This window comes from Schistocerca serialis, chromosome 7, assembly GCF_023864345.2.
Source record: "Schistocerca serialis cubense isolate TAMUIC-IGC-003099 chromosome 7, iqSchSeri2.2, whole genome shotgun sequence".
Classification (NCBI taxonomy): domain Eukaryota; kingdom Metazoa; phylum Arthropoda; class Insecta; order Orthoptera; family Acrididae; genus Schistocerca; species Schistocerca serialis.
The window spans coordinates 520600142-520625379 of NC_064644.1; the positions used below are offsets into that span (position 1 = coordinate 520600142).

At 41.4% G+C, this 25238-nt stretch overlaps 1 protein-coding gene across 1 annotated transcript in view; it reads left to right on the forward strand.

Moving 5' to 3' along the window:
• Positions 1-25238, forward strand: part of LOC126412200 (casein kinase I) — a 302788-nt gene that overhangs the window by 228118 nt on the left and 49432 nt on the right. The window contains 6 exon segments of the mRNA XM_050081682.1: positions 301-319; positions 322-414; positions 14755-14874; positions 17732-17902; positions 22975-23123; positions 23518-23592. Coding sequence (XP_049937639.1) covers positions 301-319; positions 322-414; positions 14755-14874; positions 17732-17902; positions 22975-23123; positions 23518-23592 — 627 coding nt within the window.

A 25238-nucleotide genomic window follows, 5' to 3' on the forward strand; every position in this document is an offset into this window, starting at 1 on the left:
TAGAGGTTCAATATTAGATGAAATGTTAGCTTTATGATACATTTTGCCACTGATATGTTATAAATAATGCAGGGATGAAAAGTGTAGCATTACTGTAGTTTATAGCCAATATGTCACCACCCAACTTGAATTTACTATATCAGTAAATCTTAATTTCTGTCTGCATTCATGATTTTGAAGTTTTTATTGCACTTTTTATATATAAGACTGTAACATAAGCAAAAAGATTTAGTAAGTTATTGAATTTGTATGGATTTCCTCCCTGGTATGTGTTTAACAAAACAAAAATTGTGTTTACAGCTTCATAGGATAGAGTATGTACTAGTCGACACCTGATATATAGAGATGTCAAACCTGAAAACTTCCTCATAGGACGTAGTACTACAAAGAAGGATAAAGTTATACATATTATAGGTATGTATATGTTGTTTTAATATTGTTATGATCTCCTTTATATTACCTGCAAACTTCATATTGATCCTCCAGAACAGTGAACTCTTTTATTGTGCTAGAATGTTTGGGGAATGCTCCATCACGTGCATGTAAGGGGGGGGGGGGGGGGGGGGGACAGGTCGAGACAACCACAGCTTGGCACATTTCCTTTGTCTATCCTCTATAGCAATGACAATAACAGCTTGGAATCTGAACTGAATATCTTCTAGGAAATACTGAGGGCCAATGGCTGTCTTGGTTTGTCCATATAGAGAACGTCAAAACAAAATAATATTAATTATGATAAAACTTTATTTGTAACTGTGGACATAATGAAAAATATGTGAACATAATGAGGAGAGTGACAGTACACCTCAAAGAGACAGCTGCCAACATTTTGACACTTGGCTAACAAACATTTTTGCTGGTTCAATTCCTCCATGTAGTAAGGAGAAGCACCAACATCCTCTGGTGTGGCCTACTAAGAGGACAAAAAGCATGGACCCCTACCCCCAGAATATGACAGACCTACAAGCCAGTACCACAATTTTTGAAAGAATGCTACTCTATTCCAAGCAATTATCACTTGTAATAAACTACAAATGGTCAAAGGATTGCTACTGTATGATGGTTCACCCTCCGATTTCCCTGAAAGGACTCGACCACATGTCTTTATCACATTGGCCATATTAGCATTGCCCACAGGTTCATTGCATGGTGCAAGGACCCAACCCCACTGTGGTTGTGGTGCTTTCAACCAAGTGGGGTTGTGGTGCACATCTGCAGTTGACTCATATCCTTGATGAATCTAGTAACTGAAATAGATGAGAACTTGAGTGACTTACTCACTTCTGTTTTCACAGATGATACTCAAACAGCAAATCAGTTTCTACAAATTTAAGACCTGTTTGGTTTTTGTAGAAAAATTTGAGTGTTATGTCAGATGTGGGATAAGTGTGGGCAGACTGCCTCTTGCTGCAGTTTGGAATATGGGAAGCCTTTGGCTTTACTTGGCCCTTGAACTGACATAATTTACAGAAATTTTTGGTCATTCTGTACATTCTTTCACCCTTGCATCCTTCCTATTATCTTTTATAAATTTTAACAATGTTTTCTGGAAGCAATACAGCCATTTACAAAGTGCCTGTCAGATTTAATTAAAACAGGTAAGTGTCATGTAAGTAGTTATTTTATTGTATAAATTTACTACATCAGTATTTGATATCTCACAGTTACGGCCAGTTCTTGCAGGTAACATGTTAACGCTCCATAAATTTCAATAGTGTTTTGACTCTGTAGGCTTTTAGGGTTTGTAGACAATGTAACCACATTTTTGTGAGAGCTTGCACACCTTTACTTTGGTGTGAAGAGTATTTAATGCATTCTAATATGAAGAGGTTAGATTTTCATCTTCTGGATGTACACTGCATGGTGTGCAGGAAAACATACATGCCTCAACCTTAATCGAATAGTTGATATGTAGCATGTCTCCTTGGAACATACAAGATCTGTTCAAAAAATTCTGGAACATTCGTAATTTTCACATCAATGCTATGTTGGAGTGAAATGCAGTTGGCATGGCTCCACATGCCTGTGTTTAACTGCCGGAAGTTTCATTGTCGTATGTCTGTTAGTTATTGTTCAGTGCTGTATTGAATAGAACGTTGTGTCACGCGGTTAGCAAATTTCAAGATGGCATAGTTAGAGGAGCAACGTATCTGCGTTACTCGAGAATACCTTTACAGAGACACACCAGATGATGCAGGAAGCCTGTTGTGATGAGTGCATAAGCCATAATTGGTGTTACGAATAGTTCACACTGTTTAAAAAGTGCCAGAGCAGACAGAAGTTAAAGGTGATCATCTGACTGTCTGAGAGATTGCAGAAGAATGTGAACATTTCAGTTGGATCATGCCATGAAATCCTAACACAGCATCTTAGAAAGCTTCTTGTTGCTGCCACGTTTGTCCCATGACTCAAGAGTCAAGATCAGAAAGACCTTTGCCACGCAATCTGTGAAGAGCTTTTGGATCACACGAATGAGAATGAGATGACCCTTGTGGACTTCTTTTTTGTTTCCAAAATTGAATAGCCCATTGAAAGGACGAAAATTTGTAACTATAGACAAGATAAAAGAAAATTCGCACATGGGGCTTTACGTGATCCAGCAAGAGGCATATCAAAACTGCTTCTGGAAGTGGAAACAGCATTGGGAGCAGTGTATCAATTGTGGAGGACAGTATTTTGAAGGAGACCATGCACTTTAAGTGTAAGGTAGTGGTAAAAAAATTTTGTGGACAAAGTTGGGGATGTTTTTGAACAAGATGTTGTACACTATGTTATCAAAAGTATCTGGACACCTGGCTAAAAATGACTCCAAAGTTCACGGTGCCCTCCATCGGTAATGCTGGAATTCAATATTGTGTTGACCCACCCTTAGTCTTGATGACAGCTTACACTCTCGCAGGCATTCATTCAATCAGGTGCTGGAATGTTTCTTGGGGAATGGCAGCCTGTTCTTCACAGAGTGCTGCACTGAGGAGAGGTATCGATGTCAGACCGTCAGGCATGGCACGAAATCGGTGTTCCAAAACATTCCAAAGGTGTTCTATAGGATTCAGATGAGGACTCTGTGTAGGCCAGTCCATTACAGGGATGTTATTGTCATGTAACCACTCTGTCATAGGCCGTGCATTATGAACAGGTGCTCCATTGTGTTGAAGGATGCAGTTGCTATCCCCGAATTGCTTGTCAACAGTGGGAAGCTGGAAGATGCTTAAAACATCAATGTAGGCCTGTGTTGTGATAGTGCCGTGCAAAACAACAAGAGATGCAAGCCCCCTCCATGAAAAACACGACCACACCGCAACACCACCTCCGAATTTTGCTGCTGGCACTACACACGCTGGCAGATGACGTTCACCAGGCATTTGCCATACCCACACCCAGCCATCGGATTGCCACATTGTGTACTGTGATCTGTCACTCCACACAATGTTTTTCCGCTGTTCAATCGACCAATGTTTACGCTCCTTACACCAAGTGAGGCATCGTTTGGCATTTACCAGTGTGATATGTGGCTCATGAGCAGCTTCTTGACCATGAAATAAAAGTTTTCTCACCTCCTGCCTAACTGCAGTTCGGAATTCCTGTGTGATGGTCTGGATAGAGGTCTGCCTATTTCACATCACGATCCTCTTCAACTGTTGGTGGTCTCTGTCAGTCAGTAGAAAAGGTCGGGCTGTACGCTTTTGTGCTGTATGTGTTCCTTCACATTTCCACTTCACTATTACACTGGAAACAGTGGACCTAAGGATGTTTAGGAGTGTGGAAATCTTGCTTACAGACGTATGACACAAGTGACACCCAATCACCTAATCATGTTTGAAGTCCATGAGTTCCGTGGAGCTCCCCATTCTGCTCTCACGATGTCTAATGACTACTGAGGTCACTGATATGGAGTACCCGGCTGTAGGTGGCAGCATAATGCACCCAATATGAAAAACATATGTTTTTGGGGGTGTTGGGATACCACTTTATTACCAATACATAAGCTCAGTTTTGTATTTCGAACTTTTTCACACTGTTCACCATGTTTCACCTTCTTTTTGTGGTGTACTGTTATTCTTTCACCACTTGATACAACTATCCCAGATGTCCAGCATAACCTCCAACCCCTACTCAGACCTGGTGAATCCATCTCCTCCTCACGCGCGCACGCGCGCGCGCACACACACACACACACACACACACACACACACACACACACACAATAAGAGCAAAATCCAAAATGCCACATTTTAGCCGGCTACTGTGCTCCCCCTGAAAGAAAATCCATGTTCATCGACCAACATCTCCAACCAATTGGCTGTAACCAAGCTTCTCATACTAAGGGTGCAAACCACTTCCTGCACCAACCCCCAATCATGCCTATCCCATTACAACCTGGTTCCCTACTTGCTACTGTTCTCACCTTCCTATACACCAACATCTCCCATGCCCATAGCCTTGCCACCATCAAACAATGTTTCCCCAAGGTACTTCTTGCTCCAAATTCATCACTGATTTCGTTAATACACCTAACCAATTTCATCCTCGCACATAACTACTAATCCTTTGAGTGTAAGATGTACAAGCAAATCTGCTGCATGGCCATGAACACTGGCAACCTCCTATGCCAATCTGTTTATGGACCTCCTAAAAGAAACCTTCCTAGCCTCCCAAAACATCAAACCCTGTGCCTGTTTCACGTTCATAGAAGATACCTTCAAGATTTGGACCCAGAGCCAGTATGCCTTATCCCCATTCCTCCACAGCCTCAATACCTTCTCCCTCCCTCACTTCACCCGGCCCCACTTGCACTTTCCTGGTTATTGACCTCCAACCCTGAGGGTTTCATCCAAAGCTATGTCTGTATCAAGATCACTAAACATCAACAGTACCTGTATGTTGACAGTTGTCATCCCTTACACACCAAAAAATTACTCCCTTATAGACTGACTATCCAAGGGAAGCCCATCTGCAGTGACAAAAATTTTGTAGCCCAATATGCTAAGGCCTGCACTGACACTACTCTCTCATACGTGGCCTGGAGACTTATTTCCTGTGTGATACTGTCAATCCTCCTCCCATCCACAAGAATCAGTTGCAAAACCCTCTCATTATGCAGTGTCATCCTGTATTGGATAAACAACCATAATGCCACACTCGCCTCCAATCTTTTGCCTGGTTCAGCCACCATGTGTGTCCTTCTCCAGTCCTGTCACAGGCTTATCCTATCTCATTAGAGGCAGGACCATCTATGAAAGCACACAAATGGGCCTTTGTACATCAGCATCCTCTCTGCCGATGACCACACAACATTTCCCAATGTCTTCCTCATACCAAGCCCACCACCTCTTCCCTGATCCTCCTAGCCAACCAATTGCTGACCCGCAGTTATTTCACTTTAAGCAGCAGAAACTATAAAAAAATTTGTGATACTGCCATGGGTGCTCACATGACACCATCCCATGGCAACTTACTTCTGGGCCATATGTGAGAATCTGTTCCATCCAATCAACATCTAAAATCCCTTGGCTGGTTCATATTTTGTTAATAGCATTTTCAGGATTTGGACATGTGGCAAGGACAATCTATGCTCTTTCCTCTATAACGTCAACACCTACTCCCAAATCTGCTAGTTCCTCTCGGCTCAAGATGTTGATCTCCAACTTGCAGATTGCTTCCTCCACTAACAGTACTTCTACTTTGACAGCTGTCACCCATTCCATCTCAAACAGTCCATTCCAGGCATTCAAGCGGCATCTGCAGTGGAAAGCAGTTGTTGAAATATACCGATAATCTTCCCAGAGCCATTATTGACAGAAAATATCCTGGTCACCACCATAATAAACAGATCTCTTGTGCCAGATCCTTCTCCAACACCAGTAAACATGTGAACCTGCTACTGGCCAGCAGTTGTCTGATCACCCAGCATCATCCTGGCCTTGAAATGCTCAACCACATCCTTCACAAGGGCTTTGACTATGTCCCATCATCTCCTGAGATGAGGGATACTCTACCCAAAATCCTGCTCCCATCGCTCATAGTGTTCTGCCGCACTCCCGTATATCCCTAATCCCGCACCCTGAGAGTCATTCCCTTATTGTTAGCTCAGGTGCAAGACCTATCTCGTACACCCACCATCCACCTCCTACTGCAGTCCAGTCACAGGCATCTCTTACCCAAAAAAAGACAGGGCTACATGTGAAAGTAAACATGCTATATATCAGCTGTGCTGGAATTACTTGCAGCACTCTGTATGGGCGTGATAACTAGCCAAACATCTAATTTCATGACTGACAATTGTCAACTATGGTGAACCACAGGCATTACTATCCTGTTGCCCAACAGGCTGCACAGCTCTACACAAATTATTTCACTAGATGCTCCACTATACAGGCCATTTGGATACTCCCTTCCAGCATAAGTTTCTCTAAACTATGTAGGTGGGAATTCTCTCCAACATATCCCACCCTCTCGCAGACCCCCTGGTCTAAAATGTCTGCAACATGAATGAGATTTCCACTCTGCAGCGGAGTGTGCGCTGATATGAAACTTCCTGGCAGATCAAAACTGTGTGCCCGACCGAGACTCGAACTCGGGACCTTTGCCTTTCGCGGGCAAGTGCTCTACCATCTGAGCTACCGAAGCACGACTCACGCCCGGTACTCACAGCTTTACTTCTGCCAGTACCTCGTCTCCTACCTTCCAAACTTTACAGAAGCTCTCCTGCGAACCTTGCAGAACTAGCACTCCTGAAAGAAAGGATACTGCGGAGACATGGCTTAGCCACAGCCTGGGGGATGTTTCCAGAATGAGATTTTCACTCTGCAGCGGAGTGTGCGCTGATATGAAACTTCCTGGCAGATTAAAACTGTGTGCCCGACCGAGACTCAAACTCGGGACCTTTGCCTTTCACGGGCAAGTGCTCTACCCGCGAAAGGCAAAGGTCCCGAGTTCGAGTCTCGGTCGGGCACACAGTTTTAATCTGCCAGGAAGTTTCATGTCTGCAACGTGTTCCCACTGCCTCCCATTACTTCTCCCATCACTCTTCCCCCTGCTCCATTCACATTCTCTTTCTCCCCCCTCCCTAACCTCCCCTCTACCTCCTCCCCTCCCCTCTACCCCCTCCCCTCTACCTCCTCCCCTCCCCTCCCCTCTACCTCCTCCCCTCCCCTCTACCTCCTCCCCTCCCCTCTACCTCCTCCCCTCCCCTCTACCTCCTCCCCTCCCCTCTACCTCCTCCCCTCCCCTCTACCTCCTCCCCTCCCCTCTACCTCCTCCCCTCCCCTCTACCTCCTCCCCTCCCCTCTACCTCCTCCCCTCCCCTCTACCTCCTCCCCTCCCCTCTACCTCCTCCCCTCCCCTCTACCTCCTCCCCTCCCCTCTACCTCCTCCCCTCCCCTCTACCTCCTCCCCTCCCCCTCTACCTCCTCCCCTCCCCCTCTACCTCCTCCCCTCCCCCCTCTACCTCCTCCCCTCCCCCCTCTACCTCCTCCCCTCCCCCCTCTACCTCCTCCCCTCCCCCCTCTACCTCCTCCCCTCCCCCCTCTACCTCCTCCCCTCCCCCTCTACCTCATCCCCTGCCCCCTCTACCTCATCCCCTCCCCCCCCTACCTCATCCCCTCCCCCCCCTACCTCCTCCCCTCCCCCCTCTACCTCCTCCCCTCCCCCCTCTACCTCCTCCCCTCCCCCCTCTACCTCCTCCCCTCCCCCCTCTACCTCCTCCCCTCCCCCCTCTACCTCCTCCCCTCCCCCCTCTACCTCCTCCCTCCCCCCTCTACCTCCTCCCTCCCCCCTCTACCTCCTCCCCTCCGCCCCTCTACATCCTCCCCTCCGCCCCTCTCCCTTCTCCCCTCCGCCCCTCTCCCTTCTCCCCTCCGCCCCTCTACCTCCGCCCCTCGACCTCCGCCCCTCGACCTCCGCCCCTCGACCTCCGCCCCTCGACCTCCGCCCCTCGACCTCCGCCCCTCGACCTCCGCCCCTCGACCTCCGCCCCTCGACCTCCGCCCCTCGACCTCCGCCCCTCGACCTCCGCCCCTCGACCTCCGCCCCTCGACCTCCGCCCCTCGAGCTCCGCCCCTCGAGCTCCGCCCCTCGAGCTCGTCCCCGCCCACCTCGACCTCCTCCCCTCGAGCTCGTCCCCGCCCACCTCGACCTCCTCCCCTCGAGCTCGTCCCCGCCCACCTCGACCTCCGCCCCTCGAGCTCGTCCCCGCCCACCTCGACCTCGCCCTCGCCCTCGGCCCCGTCCCCGCCCACCTCGACCTCGCCCTCGCCCTCGGCCCCGTCCCCGCCCACCTCGACCTCTCCCTCGGCCCCATCCACTCCACCTTCTCCCTCCTCCCCCATCCCCTCCCCAGTACCCCTCCTCCCCCATCACCTCTCCAGTACCCCTCCTCCCCCATCACCTCTCCAGTACCCCTCCTCCCCCATCACCTCCCCAGTACCCCTCCTCCCCCATCACCTCCCCAGTACCCCTCCTCCCCCATCACCTCCCCAGTACCCCTCCTCCCTTCCCCAGTGCCCCCCCCCCATCGCCCTCCTCCCCTCCCCCTCCCCAGCCCCCCTTTCCCCTACCCCTTCTCTTTCCCTCCTCAATTCCCCTGCCGCCCTTCCGTCTCCCGCTGCCGCCCTTCCGCCCTCCACTGCTACCGTTCCACCTCCCCCCTCTACCACTCCCCCCTCCCTGCCTCCCCTCACACACCACACACACACTGTCTTGCTCTGTGTTTCCTTCCCTCACTTACACGCTCTTCTATCTGAATTCCTTTCGTCTTGTGCAGCCACTGACTCATCTGTCGGGAGGCCTACCTCGTTCTGTCCTGCAACCTGCTTCATGTGTCCTGTACCCCTCCCCAGCTGCACCACACCAGGCTACTAATTTCAATAATAGAAAATCATTAATCAGTCTTACTGCAGCTCTAAGAGTGTATGTTCCGGTTTTTGTGTGTGTTATGTATTTTCTGTTGTTAGAGAATGAGCAAGAGCTCCAATCCTAGAGTGAGTACGGTTTTCAGTTCTGTTTCTAAGCTTCTCTCATTGTTCCATTATAGTTGAGTGCTTGCATTTCCCTTATTTTATGTATTGTTTCATCCAGGAATTCCATTATTGAAATATTGTGTGAACTTGAGTTGAAGGTCTGTCTTAAAATATGAGGTGGAGTATCTCAAGTTTTCCACTGAGTAGGTTTGGGAATAAGATCACAATTTTATAAGATTGTTCATTACCTTGAGAGACATATTACAGTAAAATAAAATGGGTTAATATTACTGTAATATGTGTGGTGTGTATTTCATTTTTATACATTTTAATTAGACACCTTAAAGGATGTGTACATGGAGATTAACAAATCTTTCACAGTGTTGTGCACCAATAATAATAATAATAATAATAATGGACTCAAACATCCCATAGCAAACAAACAAAGAACACATCAAGTAAACAATCAGAGGAAAACAAAATCTTAAGACAGCCACCAGAACAAGCACAAATATGAACACGAAGTGACACACATGTTAGATATAGAAGAAAAATTTCAGCTGACATATATAGAATACAAAGACACAAATGCAGAAATTAGACCATTCTTGCATAGACCGCCAAATAACCCACAAGTCTAAACAACAACAACTATCAACACAATCATACACAACAAAATAAATGAAAATACAACTATGGAAGAGTTACAACTACTGGTTTATATAGGAGCACTCACTACATTAAATACACACACTAGGCAGAGATCAGAACCAACCAACACATAGAAGAAACCCACAAAACCAGCATGGCAACACAGGCTACGGATCAGAATAGAAAAACTGAGAAAAGACATCGAACAGCTAACAAAATTTATAAGAAATGAAATATCAGACAAAAAACGAAAAATGTTAGGTAAAATCTCACAACAAGAAGCGATAGAGCAATTAGATGAAAAGAAGCAGAAATTACAGGCATTGGCCAAACGACTTAGAAGATACAAAAAAAGTGAAAATAGAAGGAAACAAAACCAAACATTCAACACAAACCAAAAGAAATTTTACCAGACAATAGATAACACACACATTAAAATAGACAATCCACCAAACATAACAGACATGGAACACTTCTGGAGCAACACATGGTCAAACCTGGTACAACATAACAGGTATGCACGATGGATACAAGCAGAAACACACATACAAGATGATACCACAAATGCCTGAAGTGATAATATTGCAACATGAAGTCACCTGAGCATTTAATTCTACGCACAATTGGAAAGCCCCTGGAAAAGATAAAATAGCAAATTTCTGGCTAAAGTAGTTCACCTCAACACATTCACATCTAACTAAATTATTTAACAGTTACATTGCAGACCCATACACATTCCCTGATACACTTACACGTGGAATAACTTACCTGAAACCTAAAGATCAAGCAGACACAGCAAACCCAGCTAAGTATCGCCCCATAACATGCCTACCAACAATATACAAAATATTAACTTCAGTAATTACACAGAAATTAATGACACATACAACACAGAACAAAATTATAAATGAAGAACAAAAAGGCTGTTGCAAAGGAGCACGAGGATGTAAAGAGCAACTGATAATAAATGCAGAGGTGACATATCAAGCTAAAACTAAACAATGGTCGCTACACTACGCATACATTGATTACCGAAAAGCTTTTGATAGTGTACCCCACTCATGGTTACTACAAATATTGGAAATATACAAAGTAGATCCTAAATTGGTACAGTTCCTAAACATAGTAATGAAAAATTAGAAAACCACACTTAATATCCAAACAAATTGAAATAATATCACATCGCAGCCAATACAGATTAAGCATGAAAATACCAAGGAGACTCATTAAGTCCTTTCTGGTTCTGCCTTGCTGTGAACCCACTATCCAACATCCTAAATACAGGGTGTTTCAAAAATGACCGGTATATTTGAAACGGCAATAAAAACTAAACGAGCAGCGATAGAAATACACCGTTTGTTGCAATATGCTTGGGATAACAGTACATTTTCAGGCAGACAAGCTTTCGAAATTACAGTAGTTACAATTTTCAACAACAGATGGCGCTGCGGTCTGGGAAACTCTATAGTACGATATTTTCCACATATCCACCATGTGTAGCAATAATATGGCGTAGTCTCTGAATGAAATTACCCGAAACCTTTGACAACGTGTCTGGCAGAATGGTTTCACATGCAGATGAGATGTACTGCTTCAGCTGTTCAATTGTTTCTGGATTCTGTCGGTACACCTGGTCTTTCAAGTGTCCCCACAGAAAGAAGTCACAGGGGTTCATGTCTGGCGAATAGGGAGGCCAATCCACGCCGCCTCCTGTATATTTCGGATAGCCCAAAGCAATCACATGATCATCTAAATATTCATTCAGGAAATTAAAGACGTCGGCCGTGCGATGTGGCCGGGCACCATCTTGCATAAACCACGAGGTGTTCGCAGTGTCGTCTAAGGCAGTTTGTACCGCCACAAATTCACGAAGAATGTCCAATAGCGTGATGCAGTAATCGTTTCGGATCTGAAAAATGGGCCAATGATTCCTTTGGAAGAAATGGTGACCCAGACCAGTACTTTTTGAGGATGCAGGGACGATGGGACTGCAACATGGGGCTTTTCGGTTCCCCATATGCGCCAGTTCTGTTTATTGATGAAGCCATCCAGGTAAAAATAAGCTTCGTCAGTAAACCAAATGCTGCCCACATGCATATCGCCGTCATCAATCCTGTGCACTATATCGTTAGCGAATGTCTCTCGTGCAGCAATGGTAGCGGCGCTGAGGGGTTGCCGCGTTTGAATTTTGTATGGATAGAGGTGTAAACTCCGGCGCATGAGACGATACGTGGACGTTGGCGTCATTTGGACCGCAGCTGAAACACGGCGAACGGAAACCTGAGGCCGCTGTTGGATCACCTGCTGCACTAGCTGCGCGTTGCCCTCTGTGGTTGCCGTACACGGTCGCCCTACCTTTCCAGCACGTTCATCCGTCACGTTCCCAGTCCGTTGAAATTTTTCAAACAGATCCTTTATTGTATCGCTTTTCGGTCCTTTGGTTACATTAAACCTCCATTGAAAACTTCGTCTTGTTGCAACAACACTGTGTTCTAGGCGGTGGAATTCCAACACCAGAAAAATCCTCTGTTCTAAGGAATAAACCATGTTGTCTACAGCACACTTGCACGTTGTGAACAGCACACGCTTACAGCAGAAAGACGACGTACAGAATGGCGCACCCACAGACTGCGTTGTCTTCTATATCTTTCACTTCACTTGCAGCGTCATCTGCTGTTGAAAATTGTAACTACTGTAATTTCGAAAGTTTGTCCGCCTGAAAATGTACTGTTGTCCCAAGCATATTGCAACAAACGGTGTATTTCTATCGCTGCTCGTTTAGTTTTTATTGCCGTTTCAAATATACCGGTCATTTTTGAAACACCCTGTAATACAAATTATGGATACAATATTACTGGAACATACCAACACAAAATCACACATTTGCTATACATGGATGACCTAAAACTACTGGCAGCAACAAATCAACAACTCAACCAATTACTAAAGATAACAGAAGTATTCAGCAATGATATAAATATGGCTTTTGGAACAGACAAATGTAAGAAAAATAGCATAGTCAAGGGAAAACACGCTAAACAAGAAGATTATATATTGGATAACCACAGCGACTGCATAGAATAGATGTAAAAAACAAATGCTTATAAATATCTGGGATACAGACAAAAAATAGGAATAGATAATACAAATATTAAAAAAGAACTAAAAGAAAAATATAGACAAAAACTAACAAAAATACTGAAAACAGAATTGACAGCAAGAACCAAGACAAAAGCTATAAATACCTATGCTATACCAATATTGACCTGCTCATTTGGAGTATTGAAATGGAGTAACACAGACCTAGAAGCACTCAATACACTTACACGATCACAATGCCACAAACATAGAATACATCAAATACATTCAGCAACAGAAAGATTCACATTAAGCAGAAAGGAAGGAGGAAGACATAAAAAACGTACATTATGAACAGGTAGGCAATTTAAGAAAATTCTTTCTAGAAGGAGCAGAAACTAGCAAAATACACAAAGCAATCACTCATATAAATACATCGACTACACCATTGCAATTTCATAACCACTTCTACAACCCATTAGATCACATAACATCAACAGATACGAAGAAAGTAAATTGGAAAAAGAAAACACTACATGGCAAGCACCTGTATCATCTAGCACAGCCACACATCAATCAAGACGCATCCAACACATGGCTAAGAACAGGCAATATATACAGTGAGACGGAAGGATTCATAATTGCAATACAGGATCAAACAATGAACACCAGATATTACAGCAAGCATATTATTAAAGATCCCAATACCACAACAGATAAATGCAGACTTTGCAAACAACAAATAGAAACAATAGATCACATCACAAGCAGATGTACAATACTAGCAAATACAGTATACCCCAGAAGACATGACAATGTAGCAAAAATAATACATCAACTACTTGCCATACAACATAAACTAATAAAAACAACACGTTCCCACATACAAGTACGCACCACAAAATGTACTGGAGAATGATGAATACAAATTATACTGGAACAGAACCATTATAACAGATAAAACACCACCACATAACAAACCTGACATCATACTCACCAATAAAAAGAAGAAATTAATACAACTAATCAAAATATACAACAAATATACAGAAGAAAACAGGAGAAAAAATTGAATAATACATCCAACTGGCTGAGGAAGTCAAAGACATGTGGCATCAGGATAAAGTTGACTTCATACCAATTACACTCTCAACTACAGGAGTCATACCACACAATATCCACCAGTACATCAACGCAATACAGCTACATCCGAACGTATATATACAGCTACAGAAATCTGTAATTATTGATACATGTTCAATTACCTGAAAGTTCCTAAATGCAATGTAACATATACCGTACAGTTAAAAGGAAGTCATGCTTGATCAAGGTCCGCGTCACTTCCCATTTTTAACCAGACATAACGTCTGAGACAGGAAAGAGAAATAATAATAATAATAATATTTTGTGCTCTGAAATTCTCATAATAGGCAATAATGATAATTAACTTTGTCTAAAGAACTGCATAATAATACCCTGCTGCAGATATGTACATAAATATCAGAGGTTTTTCCCAGCTTCCTGTGCCCCTTCTCCAAAGTGTTGACATTGCGAAAATGCAATCTTGCAAAAAGGGATTCAGGTGTATTTGGGTTTGAGGGAACATAAATTCTTACAGAACTAAAGTACTGTATCATTGTGTGTATCCTGTATTTACGTATATAGTGCCATAAGGATAAATTATTAAATAATAAGTGCAATTAAACTGTCCTCGTAAGAGGTGGAGTTGAATACAATGGTGCTTTACTAGCCCTGTACATAATGGAGGTGTTTGCCCTTGCAATCCTCTGATCTCTGAACTGAAATATCCGCTATAGTTTAACGTGATCTCGGAACCATAATGGAATGTCATTTTTAACATTAACAAATTGTTGCCAGAAGTCATAAGTGACAGTAAAAAAAAGTAGGCCCGATTACATTTGTAGTAAAACATAAAAATAAAAAAAAGCCACTTAGCCATTGACAATCAGCAATGGTACAAGTAAGGTAGCTAAGTTTTCATTTTCTATGTAATATATTTATCTACAGCTCTCAAAACTGTATATGTAAATGGCTCTTATGATTGCAGATTTTGGCTTAGCGAAGGAGTATATAGACTTAGAAACCAACAAGCACATACCATATCGGGAACATAAAAGTCTAACTGGAACTGCAAGGTATATGAGCATCAACACACATTTAGGCAAAGGTAAGCTAAATGTTGCCTGTTGCATACAATTTGAAATTATTTCCTAATCATGTAGGCAGTTTAGAAAAGTAGGAGAATTTTGTTATATCAACAATAACATTAAAAGGATGGATTGCCACTCACTGTGAAGATGACATGTTGAATTGCAGACAGGTACAATGAAAAGACTGTTACAAATGGAGCTTTGGGCCTAACCCTCCTTCAGAAAGGAAAATGCTAACACAAGCAAGCACAATTGACCACTTTGGCCGGAGCAGCCATAGTTAGCACTCTTGTGTGCATGAGGTGTGATTGCTGTTGCAAATATGTGTGTGTTTTCTTCCTGAAGACGACTTCGGCTGAAAGCTCAATTTGTAACAATCTTTTTCATTTTGCTTATCTGCAACTTAGTGTGTCGTATTTATGATGAGTAGTAGTCTGTCCTTCTTATAATAATGTTGATATTCCAATCTGGACCACCCATTGTTGGAATTTTGTTGTGTTTTGTATCCATATTCCAAGAATGTAAGATAATTTGATGATACATAGTGTAAATAATAATAACAAAGTTACAACTTTATCTGGAACCCAAAGTCCATTACAACCATTAAAATATAATCGAAACAGTTTAGAAGAAAACAGCACTTACAGTGGATGAATTAGAATACTTTGTCACTATTAAGAATAGTTGCCACATGATGATTTTCTTTTATCTTGGTCTTTTCAATCTATACTATGAAATTAGTGTATTGGGAATATTATTTTGAAATATAGCTCGAAAAAAATAATTTCAGTTTAACAACTTGAAAAAGTTTCACACAAGATACTGAACGGTAAAACATGCTGGCTCATATCTCTCTCCCCACACACTCCCCCACCCCACCACCACCACCACCACCACCACCACCACCACCACCACCACCCTCCATAGATTCTGTAACTTACCAAACGAGAGAGCGCTGGTATGTTGATAGACACAATAAAAAACACACACACAAATTTCAAGCTTTTGCAACCCAAGGTTGCTTCATCAGGAAAGAGGGAAGGAGAGGGATAGATGAAAGGATGTGGGTTTTAAGGGAGAGCGTAAGGAGTCATTCCAATCCCGGGAGCGGAAAGAATTACCTTAGGGTAACACACATCCATCCACACATATACAGACACAGATGCAAGATATTCCACTTTGTGACAGAATGGCAATGTACTTTAAACATGATGGGTGTCCGGCACACAGCACATGTGCAGTTGAAGTGGTATTAAACAGAATATTTAATTACAGGTGGATTGATTGTAGAAGCACCATACCATGGCCTGCACGTTCACCGGACCTTACATCTCCGGACTTCTTCCTTTGCGGAAAATTGAAAGATATTTGTTATTGTGATCCACTGACAGTGTTTGAAAATGTGTCAGCTCATTGTCAATGCATGTGCAACAATTATTGAAGACAATCTACTCGCTGTTGTGAGGAATTTCATTACACATATTGCCAAATGCATTTGAGTTGAGGGAAATCATTTTGAGCGTTTATTACATTAATGAGGCTACTACAGTTGCTCATGCAGTAACAGCGTGCATTCCCATAATTTGATAAGAGGTCACAAAAGTAAATGTATGTATCACACTGGAACAACAGAAATAAAGTCCAAATGTAACTACTTTGTGTGTTTTAATTTAAAAAACCACATTGTTACCAACTGTTCATCTAAATGGTTGTATCATATTATAAGTGTTGGAATATTACAGTGTCATCCATCGCAAAGCGAAACAAATGTTCCAAATCAAACATCCATATTTATTTACGTACTAGACAAATATGGATTACAAAATGGGGGTACCTATTTAAAAAAATGCAGTTTCAATCAATTTGACCTATGGCAGCACCTTCTAGTGAGCCATCCATAGCGCCATCTGTTTTCCCCTGTCATGCTTGAACAAATTTTTTGTTCTTATTTTTTCGTTTGATGCTAATTTCATGTGATATTTGGTCCGGTCACTATCAATGGACCACCCTGTATATTCACTCTTATAATTATTTACTTTGATACACTAAATTTAATAATTACTAATATTGTAGTTCCTTAGTTGTGACGGAATACAGAATTTTAGATTTGTCAATTTTAACAACATACCTTACCTCACAGCCGCCCCCCCCCCCCCCCCAAAAAACACACACACACACACACACACACACACACACACACACACACACACACACACACACACACACGAGTGGGGGAGAGAGACGGGGGGAGGCACTCATTAATTTCATGACGCCTTGTTGTGTGCAACAGACCTTTCCATTGTGGGATAGGAAAATTTATCATCAATCCATCCCGCCCATTTCAAAAACACCGAAGATTATCAATGAAAATAATCAGTCATAATTGATGATAGACACAAGTATAGAGTTTGCTTCTTTTTCTGGACTGCAGAGACACAAACAACAACTTTTTCTCTTTTCAATTACATTATTAAAATAGTTCAGATAATGTGAAATAAGTTCCATTAATTAATTTAGATTGTGTGGTAAGAATACAGAATAATTTGGCTTTAATATATATATTAGACTTATTCATTTACACAAAAATGAGCCCTAAAAAGAAACATTCATCCTCTTTAGTTCTGAATTAAGCAGTATTTATTAGAAAATATCTTACAGTTAGTTATAGAACATGATTAAGCTTATGGTTTAACAAGTTCGTTGGATTTTTGTCACTGTGTGCACTTACTGTTAATTTTTTTTTTTTTCTTTTATTATTGGAGGAACTGATAAATGAAAAACATACATTATTATGTCTGTTAAATAAACAATATGCAGTTTACTCTTTTCTGATTTAAAATAAAAATTGTTTTCTGTCGATGACTATTATTTCAGAGCAAAGTCGTCGAGATGACCTTGAAGCCTTGGGTCATATGTTCATGTACTTTCTCCGAGGAAGCCTTCCTTGGCAAGGGCTGAAAGCTGATACCCTTAAAGAGCGCTACCAAAAGATTGGTGACACAAAGAGGGCCACACCAATTGAAGTGCTCTGTGAGGGTCACCCAGGTGATTATTTTTTATTTCACGTATGTTTTCAACATAGGCTGCCCCATCTCACCCTTTCTTGTCCCAACCTTGACCAAACTGTGGATGATAGTATTGTTTAGGTGAGTCATATCCAGTAATGTTATTTTAGCCTCAGTTTACATGCAATTAGATAAACATTACACAGTTGTAATATATTCTACAGCTGCACTTAACAAGCCGCCTTATAGTATGTGATAGTGTGTATGTAGTATATTGGCTTTTCTATACTATTTGCAAATGGGGTGTGAGAGTAACTATGGTCTGCAATATTAAGTACTGTGAGGTACTAAATGTTGGTATAGATACCTGTTTCCAGTGTCTATGTAAGATTGTCCTCTAATACCTTTAACTTGGTGAAGTTAACTAGCTGAATATTCATGGTGACTTGATTGATGCTGTCAGAGCTAACCACTATCAACTGCTTACCATCTCTGATGGCCATTGAACTTACTGTGGTGATTACTTCTGCATGCAGTGGTTGTGCAGTCATCAGTATGACTATTGCTGTGTGTTGAATAAACAGTCAAATCCCAGATAACTAACACTATGTATGTTCTGGGATCTCAAACATATTCAAAGAAAAAGTGCTTTATAGATAAAGCCAACCAGTTCATAACTTTTACTTGAAAGTTTTGTACTTCAGCTCTTCTCAGAGCCAGGATATTATGAATTATGATTGCAGCAGATAGAAATTAAAATTCATTGACATAAAATTCTTTTCTCCTCCGTGTGCCAACCTACTCAGATTCTGAACACAATGGTTGTGCAAAACTCAATTTGTGCTTTTCTTGCATTACATGCTGAAAACAATGTATCAAGACAGTCGTGTAGTGGATGCAGAATTTCTTGATTTCCAAAAACTATTTGACTCTGTACTCCTCAAACTCTTATTATCAAAAGTACAATTGTATGGATGTCAAATGAAATTTGTGACTGTATTTTAGTTTCTGCATCTACATCTACATCTACACTGATATTCTGCAAGCCACTACTAGTCATTTTCTTTCCTGTTCCACTCGCAGGTAGAGCGAGGGAAAAAAAGACTGTCTACATGCCTCCATACGAGCCTTAATTTCTCATATCTTATTTTCATGGCCTTTACATGAAATACATATTGGCAGCAGTAGAATCATTTAGCAGTCAGCTTCAGATGCCGGTTCTCAAAATTTTCTCAATGGTGTTCCTTGAAAAGAATGTCACCTTCCCTCCAGGGATTCCCATTTGAGTTCCCAAAGTGACTCTAACATATATGTGCTGTTCGAACCCACTGGTAACAAATATAGCAGCACACCTCTGAATTGCTTCGATGTCCCCTTCAATCTGACCTATTAAAGACTAGGTCGCACCAGTATCCTATATACCGTGACCTTTACTTTCCTAAAATTTTCCCAATAAACCGAAGTTGACCATTTACCTTCCCTACCACAGCCCTCCCATGATTTTACCATTTAATATCGCTTAGCAATGTTACGCCCAGATATTTAAATGACATCACTGTGTCAAGCAGGACACTAGTAATGCTGTATCTGAACATTATAGGTTTGTCTTTCCTACTAACCACATTAACTTACATTTTTCCACATTAATCATACAAATTAGAAATTTTTTCTAAGTCATCTTATATCTATCTGCAGCACTCAACTTTGACACCTTAACATACATCACAGCATCATCAGCAAGCAACTGCAGATTGCTGCCCGCCCAATCGCCAAATCATTTATGTATATAGAGAACAACAGCGTTCTTATTGCAATTCCATGGTGCATTCCTGAAGATCCCTTGTCTCTGATGAACATTGACCTCAGAGGACAGTATACTGGGTTCTATTACTGAAGAAGTCTTCAAGCCACTTACATATCTTTGAACCTGTTCCATATGCTCTTATCATCATTGACAATCTGCAATGGGGCTCTGTGTCAAATGCTTTCCGGAAATCTTGAAACAGGGACTCTGCCTGTTGCTCTTCATTCATAGTTCGCAGTATATCATGTAAGAAAAGGGCAAACTGAGTTTCACATGAGTGATGCACTGAAACTGTGCCGATTCATGGACATAAGTTTCTCAGTCTCAAGAAAATTTATTTTATTTGAAACGAGAGTGTGTTCAAGGATTCTGCAGCAAACTGAAGTTAGGGATATTGGTCTGTAATTTTACCCTTCTTGCGTACAGTTATTGAATGCGCCAAGGACTTTATGCTGAGCGAGACATTCGCAATAAATGCAAGCTAGGTAATTTGCCAGTGCTGTAGAGTATTCTTTGTAAAACCAAACTGGGATTCAATCCAGACCTGTTGACTTATTTGCTTTCAAATCTTTCAGTGTCCTTCTTGATAAGATTTCAGTGTGTTTTGGACGCTTGCTTTAAATGTTCAGAAATGTGGAACTGTGCAGTTCATAAAACGCAGAAATGTAGTATTGTATGACAACAATATCAATGGGTGCTGGTGAAATATATGGGTGCTACTGTAAGTGAGAATATGAAACGAATTCATTGGTAGGATACTGCAAAATATATAATCAGCCTATGAGGAAGATTACTAAAAAAAGAAAAAAGGGGAAAAAGTGACCCATCCTAGAATAGTATGAAAGTGTTTTGGGTCCATACCAGAGAGTCCTATAGTCCTAATGGAATATTGAAGCTGAACAGAGAAGGCAGCACAAATGGTAAAAGGTTTGTTTGACAGATGGGCGTGTGATAAAAATAGAGAAAACTGCAAACTGGTTTATTATGCTTTTTCCAGCACACCATACACAATTTCACTGGGAAGAAGCACTAATAACAGAGTGGTTTGCAGAGTATGAATGTAGATGTAGAGGGAGCATTTTGCTTTATTTCAGTAATTAACCTTACCACTTGTGACTTTATGTATGAGCCAAGCGAAACAGGGAGGAGAGCAGATTGTATTCCCACTGTTATGGGGGACTTTTCAGTAATGCAAGGTTTCCATTTAGTTGGGGGGGGGGGGGGTTAGGAAACTCCCAAAGGTACTACGCATATCTGCATGGTGCTATCAGTGTTTGTCTTTTTGACTTCTCATTATTTAACCATGATGTGAAACAAGTTGTAGTGTTATCTTGTGTTGTTAGCATGTTTAGTTACTAACAAACAGGAATATTGAAACATAGATTGGGTTTGTAAATTTATTTGAGAAGCGTGCACACTAGCAAATATGTGCACCAACATTGATTACGAATTTTGACTTTTTTTTTAGAGTGATTAAAAGATCTGCAGCATTATACTTGATTCTATATTTCTTGTAGTTTTAAAATATTCATAATTATTTCCTAATCAAATAATCAAGGACTTAGTTCTTTTAGTACCATTGCATTTAACACTGACAAGTCATTGCTCCTGTTTAAGAACATAGAGGTTGAATGAAAATATGGGAACACTAGGACTAGCGCGTGTTTCAACATAGATACAGATGGTAACCAAGCCTTCAGATTGTGCTGTTGTATGTGGCCATGAATGGCATCTGTGCAGTGTCTACAATGTATTACAGGTGTCAGTTGTGGTCAGAAGTGTGTTCTGTGTAGCAGCGAGTGCATTATATCAGAGACAATTGAATTTGAATGTGGGTGAATTGTGAGTGACCATATGGTCTGTGCCTCTGTAACAAAGAAAGTGGAAGTGTGTGGTGTTTCAAGAGGCGTTATATTGAAGATTTATACTGCGTACGATGAAATCGGAAAAAATAGCAGTCACAGTGTAGACAAAAGTGTGTGCAGAACAATTGTGACCGATGGTCATTGAAGAGGATAGAGAAGAAATATAAAGAAGATGACAGCTGCAAAAGTATCTCCAAAACTAAACTATCGCACTCACAAACCCCGTCAGCATGAAAACAACATGAAGGGAACTCCATAAAAAGGGAATTTGAGGATGAGCTGGAATTTCAAAACTACTCACCAATGATACAAATTGCCGTAACAACAAAAACAGGTGCCAAAGCCATAAAACCGTATTATGGCATTGTGGAAGAAAGTAATTTGGTGGGATGGGTCTTGTTCACATTGTTTCTACCTTCCTTCCCCAGGAGTGAAACATGTGGGTTTGGCGATGATGTGGTCAGTCATATTGTGGTATTCCATGGGCCTCATGGTACTCTGCAAGGTCACATTACTGATAAGTATTATGTAACCATCTCATGGCATAATGTTTACTCCATAAAGGTGATGCTGTGTTCCAAGACGACTGGGCCCCTGTTCACGCAGCTCACGTAGTCCAGGAATGGTTTTGCAAGCACGAAGATGAATTTTTGCATCTCCCCTGGTCCCTACAGTCACCAGATCTCAATATTATTGAACTTCTTTGTCTGCTTAGGAAAGTAGTGCATGGTCATCATCTGCCTTCATCATTACTTGTACTTGACAACATTTTTCAGGATGAAATCAAACAGGACCTGCATTTGTACATTCAGAATCAACTGGAAGTTGCATTAAATGCCTACAGTTTTCCTGCATTGTATTAGGCAGGGTAATGTGTTGTGTTTTTAGTGTTTCCATATTTTTGTCCACCCCCTTGTAAGTGTAACACTGTAGTGTACTGTGATATTTCATTTGTTCAACTATCTCCTCCCCTCCCGCATGTCTCCCCCTTGCTTCCCAAAATGTATTATTTTAAACAAAACTGATCTCATTAAATTCTTTCTTCTTGGTCATGTACCCACATGCCAGATTGTGTCGAAACCTGGAAACCAAACTTTTATGGAAATTCACTATCATTTGTACCATCTTATTGCACCTATCCATCCAGCAATTTGCCATAGCTCCCCCCTCCCCCCATCCACAACTCCACAGAGGCTCTCTCACAGTGCTAGTATTTTCAAGGGAATTTACAGTTTCAGGCCTTTGGCATCTGTTTCGTATTTCTTTATCCCCCCCCAAGCAACATTGGTAATCATGCCGCATTTAAGGTATATTTAAGCATTGTACACCTAGTCATAGATACTTTTTAGAATGAATCTAGTCCATTCCTTTATAAATTTTGACATCACTCGTTATTTTCTTTAAGCAGAATTACAATTAATCACACTGCCATTTTACTTTCAGAGGAAATGGCGATGTATTTGCGCTATGTACGAAGGCTGGACTTCTTTGAAACTCCCGACTATGAGTACCTTAGAAAATTATTCCAGGATCTCTTTGAACGGAAAGGCTATGTGGATGATGGAGAATTTGACTGGACGGGAAGAACAATGGTGAGTTCCACTAACACCAAGCAGCAAGATCAAGAGCGATGAATGTGAAGAAACTTGAAAATAATGAGAGAAAGTTTTAATCCCCATTTTCTGCGACGTAATGTATTTTATAATACGTACATTTTTCAGACCCAGTAAATTTGTGTTGGAACAAGACTTAAAATTTTTTTCTTTGATTTAGTTTCGTTTAATTTATTCTATATATGTAAAAATGTTTATTCATTTCCATGAATTACATATCTTTCTAACAAATGTATGTCTGTTTGTTTGTTTTATATAAGGAATAGTTGTACTGAGAAAAGCATTCAGTGCATGAATGTTCTGTTATGCAAGTTCTCTCTTCAGTTAATGTTTGTGCATGGTTTTCTTGTGCATGCTGCTTTTCTTAAAACAGCCTCCTAACTTTCAAGCATTGCGACAAATCAGGAATGCTCCGCCTTCTCACATTGGGAAAACTAAATCTGATAAGGTCTGTATGCTTTGTGGTGTTTTGGCTTTTAGTGCTTCTCTTATAAATTATAAGGTGGAAAGATTTTTTTGCCAGTCCTCCTTTCTTTCTTCTTTCTTTTGTAGTCTACATAGGAACTCTTAGTTTTGAGAACAACTGGTTGTTAGTAACATACATTAGTAGGAGATACTGATAAATTAGTTCTTCACTATTCCATTATGTTGTTGCATTTGCAAGCCACTACATCTTCTGTATTAAATTTCAATATACAGTAAATAGAACAGATTACCACTGTGTGTGTGTGTGTGTGTGTGTGTGTGTGTGTGTGTGTGAGAGAGAGAGAGAGAGAGAGAGAGAGAGAGAGAGAGAGAGAGAGAGAGATGAGCTTAGCTCATGGTAATTTGACTAATTTCATAATTATGCGTTATATGTACATATACATGTTCCTAGAATGCTAGAGCAACAAAGTATTTGTGTGGGACGAAGTGAATCATCTGTATTGGAATAGTGTAAAGATTCTATCAAGTTTTTGTGCCTCGTATTTGTTTGAACCATTATGTTCATGCTTGTGTCAGCCATAGCAAAGACAGAAAAAAATATTTTTATTTTATGACCAATCTTGATGTCATTTTTACCAGTCAGTTCCAGTGGCTTCCCTCCTAGTTAGTCTCGGTCATACATTGTTATTAGCTCTGGTATTAGTGTGGGACAGCCTACTTCCGAAGTGCTGCATTTTCTTCAGTTTATCCATATTTCATATTTTTACAAATTATGCTGAAAATATGTGCATTAATTACATAATTTTATTGACATCACGTTTATTTACAGTATTAAAAAAAAACAATTTTTGGTCCTGTAAAATCTAATCAGTTTAAGAAGAAATAATTTTGCAACCACATATTGCACTTCCCTATAGTGTGAAAACAGGCACCTCGAGTATATATGTGAAAATGGAAGCTCAGTTTTATATACAACAGCCATAAAGCCTCTAGTTCTGTCAGCATGTCATCTCTGGTGGACTAGAACCTTAAAATAACATATAAAAACTAATTGCAGCACAGCAAACATTTTCCCAATTTTTGTGGTGGTTGCACATAAAATTGCCTCCTAAAATGCTGTGTGACACAAGGAGGGAGGGGGGGGGGGGGGAGAGGTAGGGGGAGACTAGAATATCTACACTAACGCGACCTGCAATTCCAAGTGTATATAATGCTCCGCTTCAATAGTGTGTCAACATCATAGTATTAAAATAGGAATCTCGGGCTATGAATTCGGACGTGCATGTCTCCCCTCATGAACCATGGACCTTGCCATTGGTGGGAAGGCATGCATGCCTCAGTGATACAGATAGCCGTACCGTAGGTGCAACCACAACGGAGGGGTATCTGTTGAGAGGCCAGACAAACATGAGGTTCCGACAAACATTTGGTTCCTGTAGAGGGGCAGCAGCCTTTCCAGTAGTTGCAGGGCCAGCAGTCTGTATGATTGGCTGATCTGGCCTTGTAACATTAACCAAACTGGTCTTTGTGTGCTGGTACTGTGAGCAGGTGAATGCAAGGGGAAACTGCAGCTGTAATTTTTCCTGAGGGCATGCAGCTTTACTCTACGCATAAAAAGTTCTCGGTTTACTTGCCGCGTCAAATTTGGATAAAATCCCGAGTTTTTGA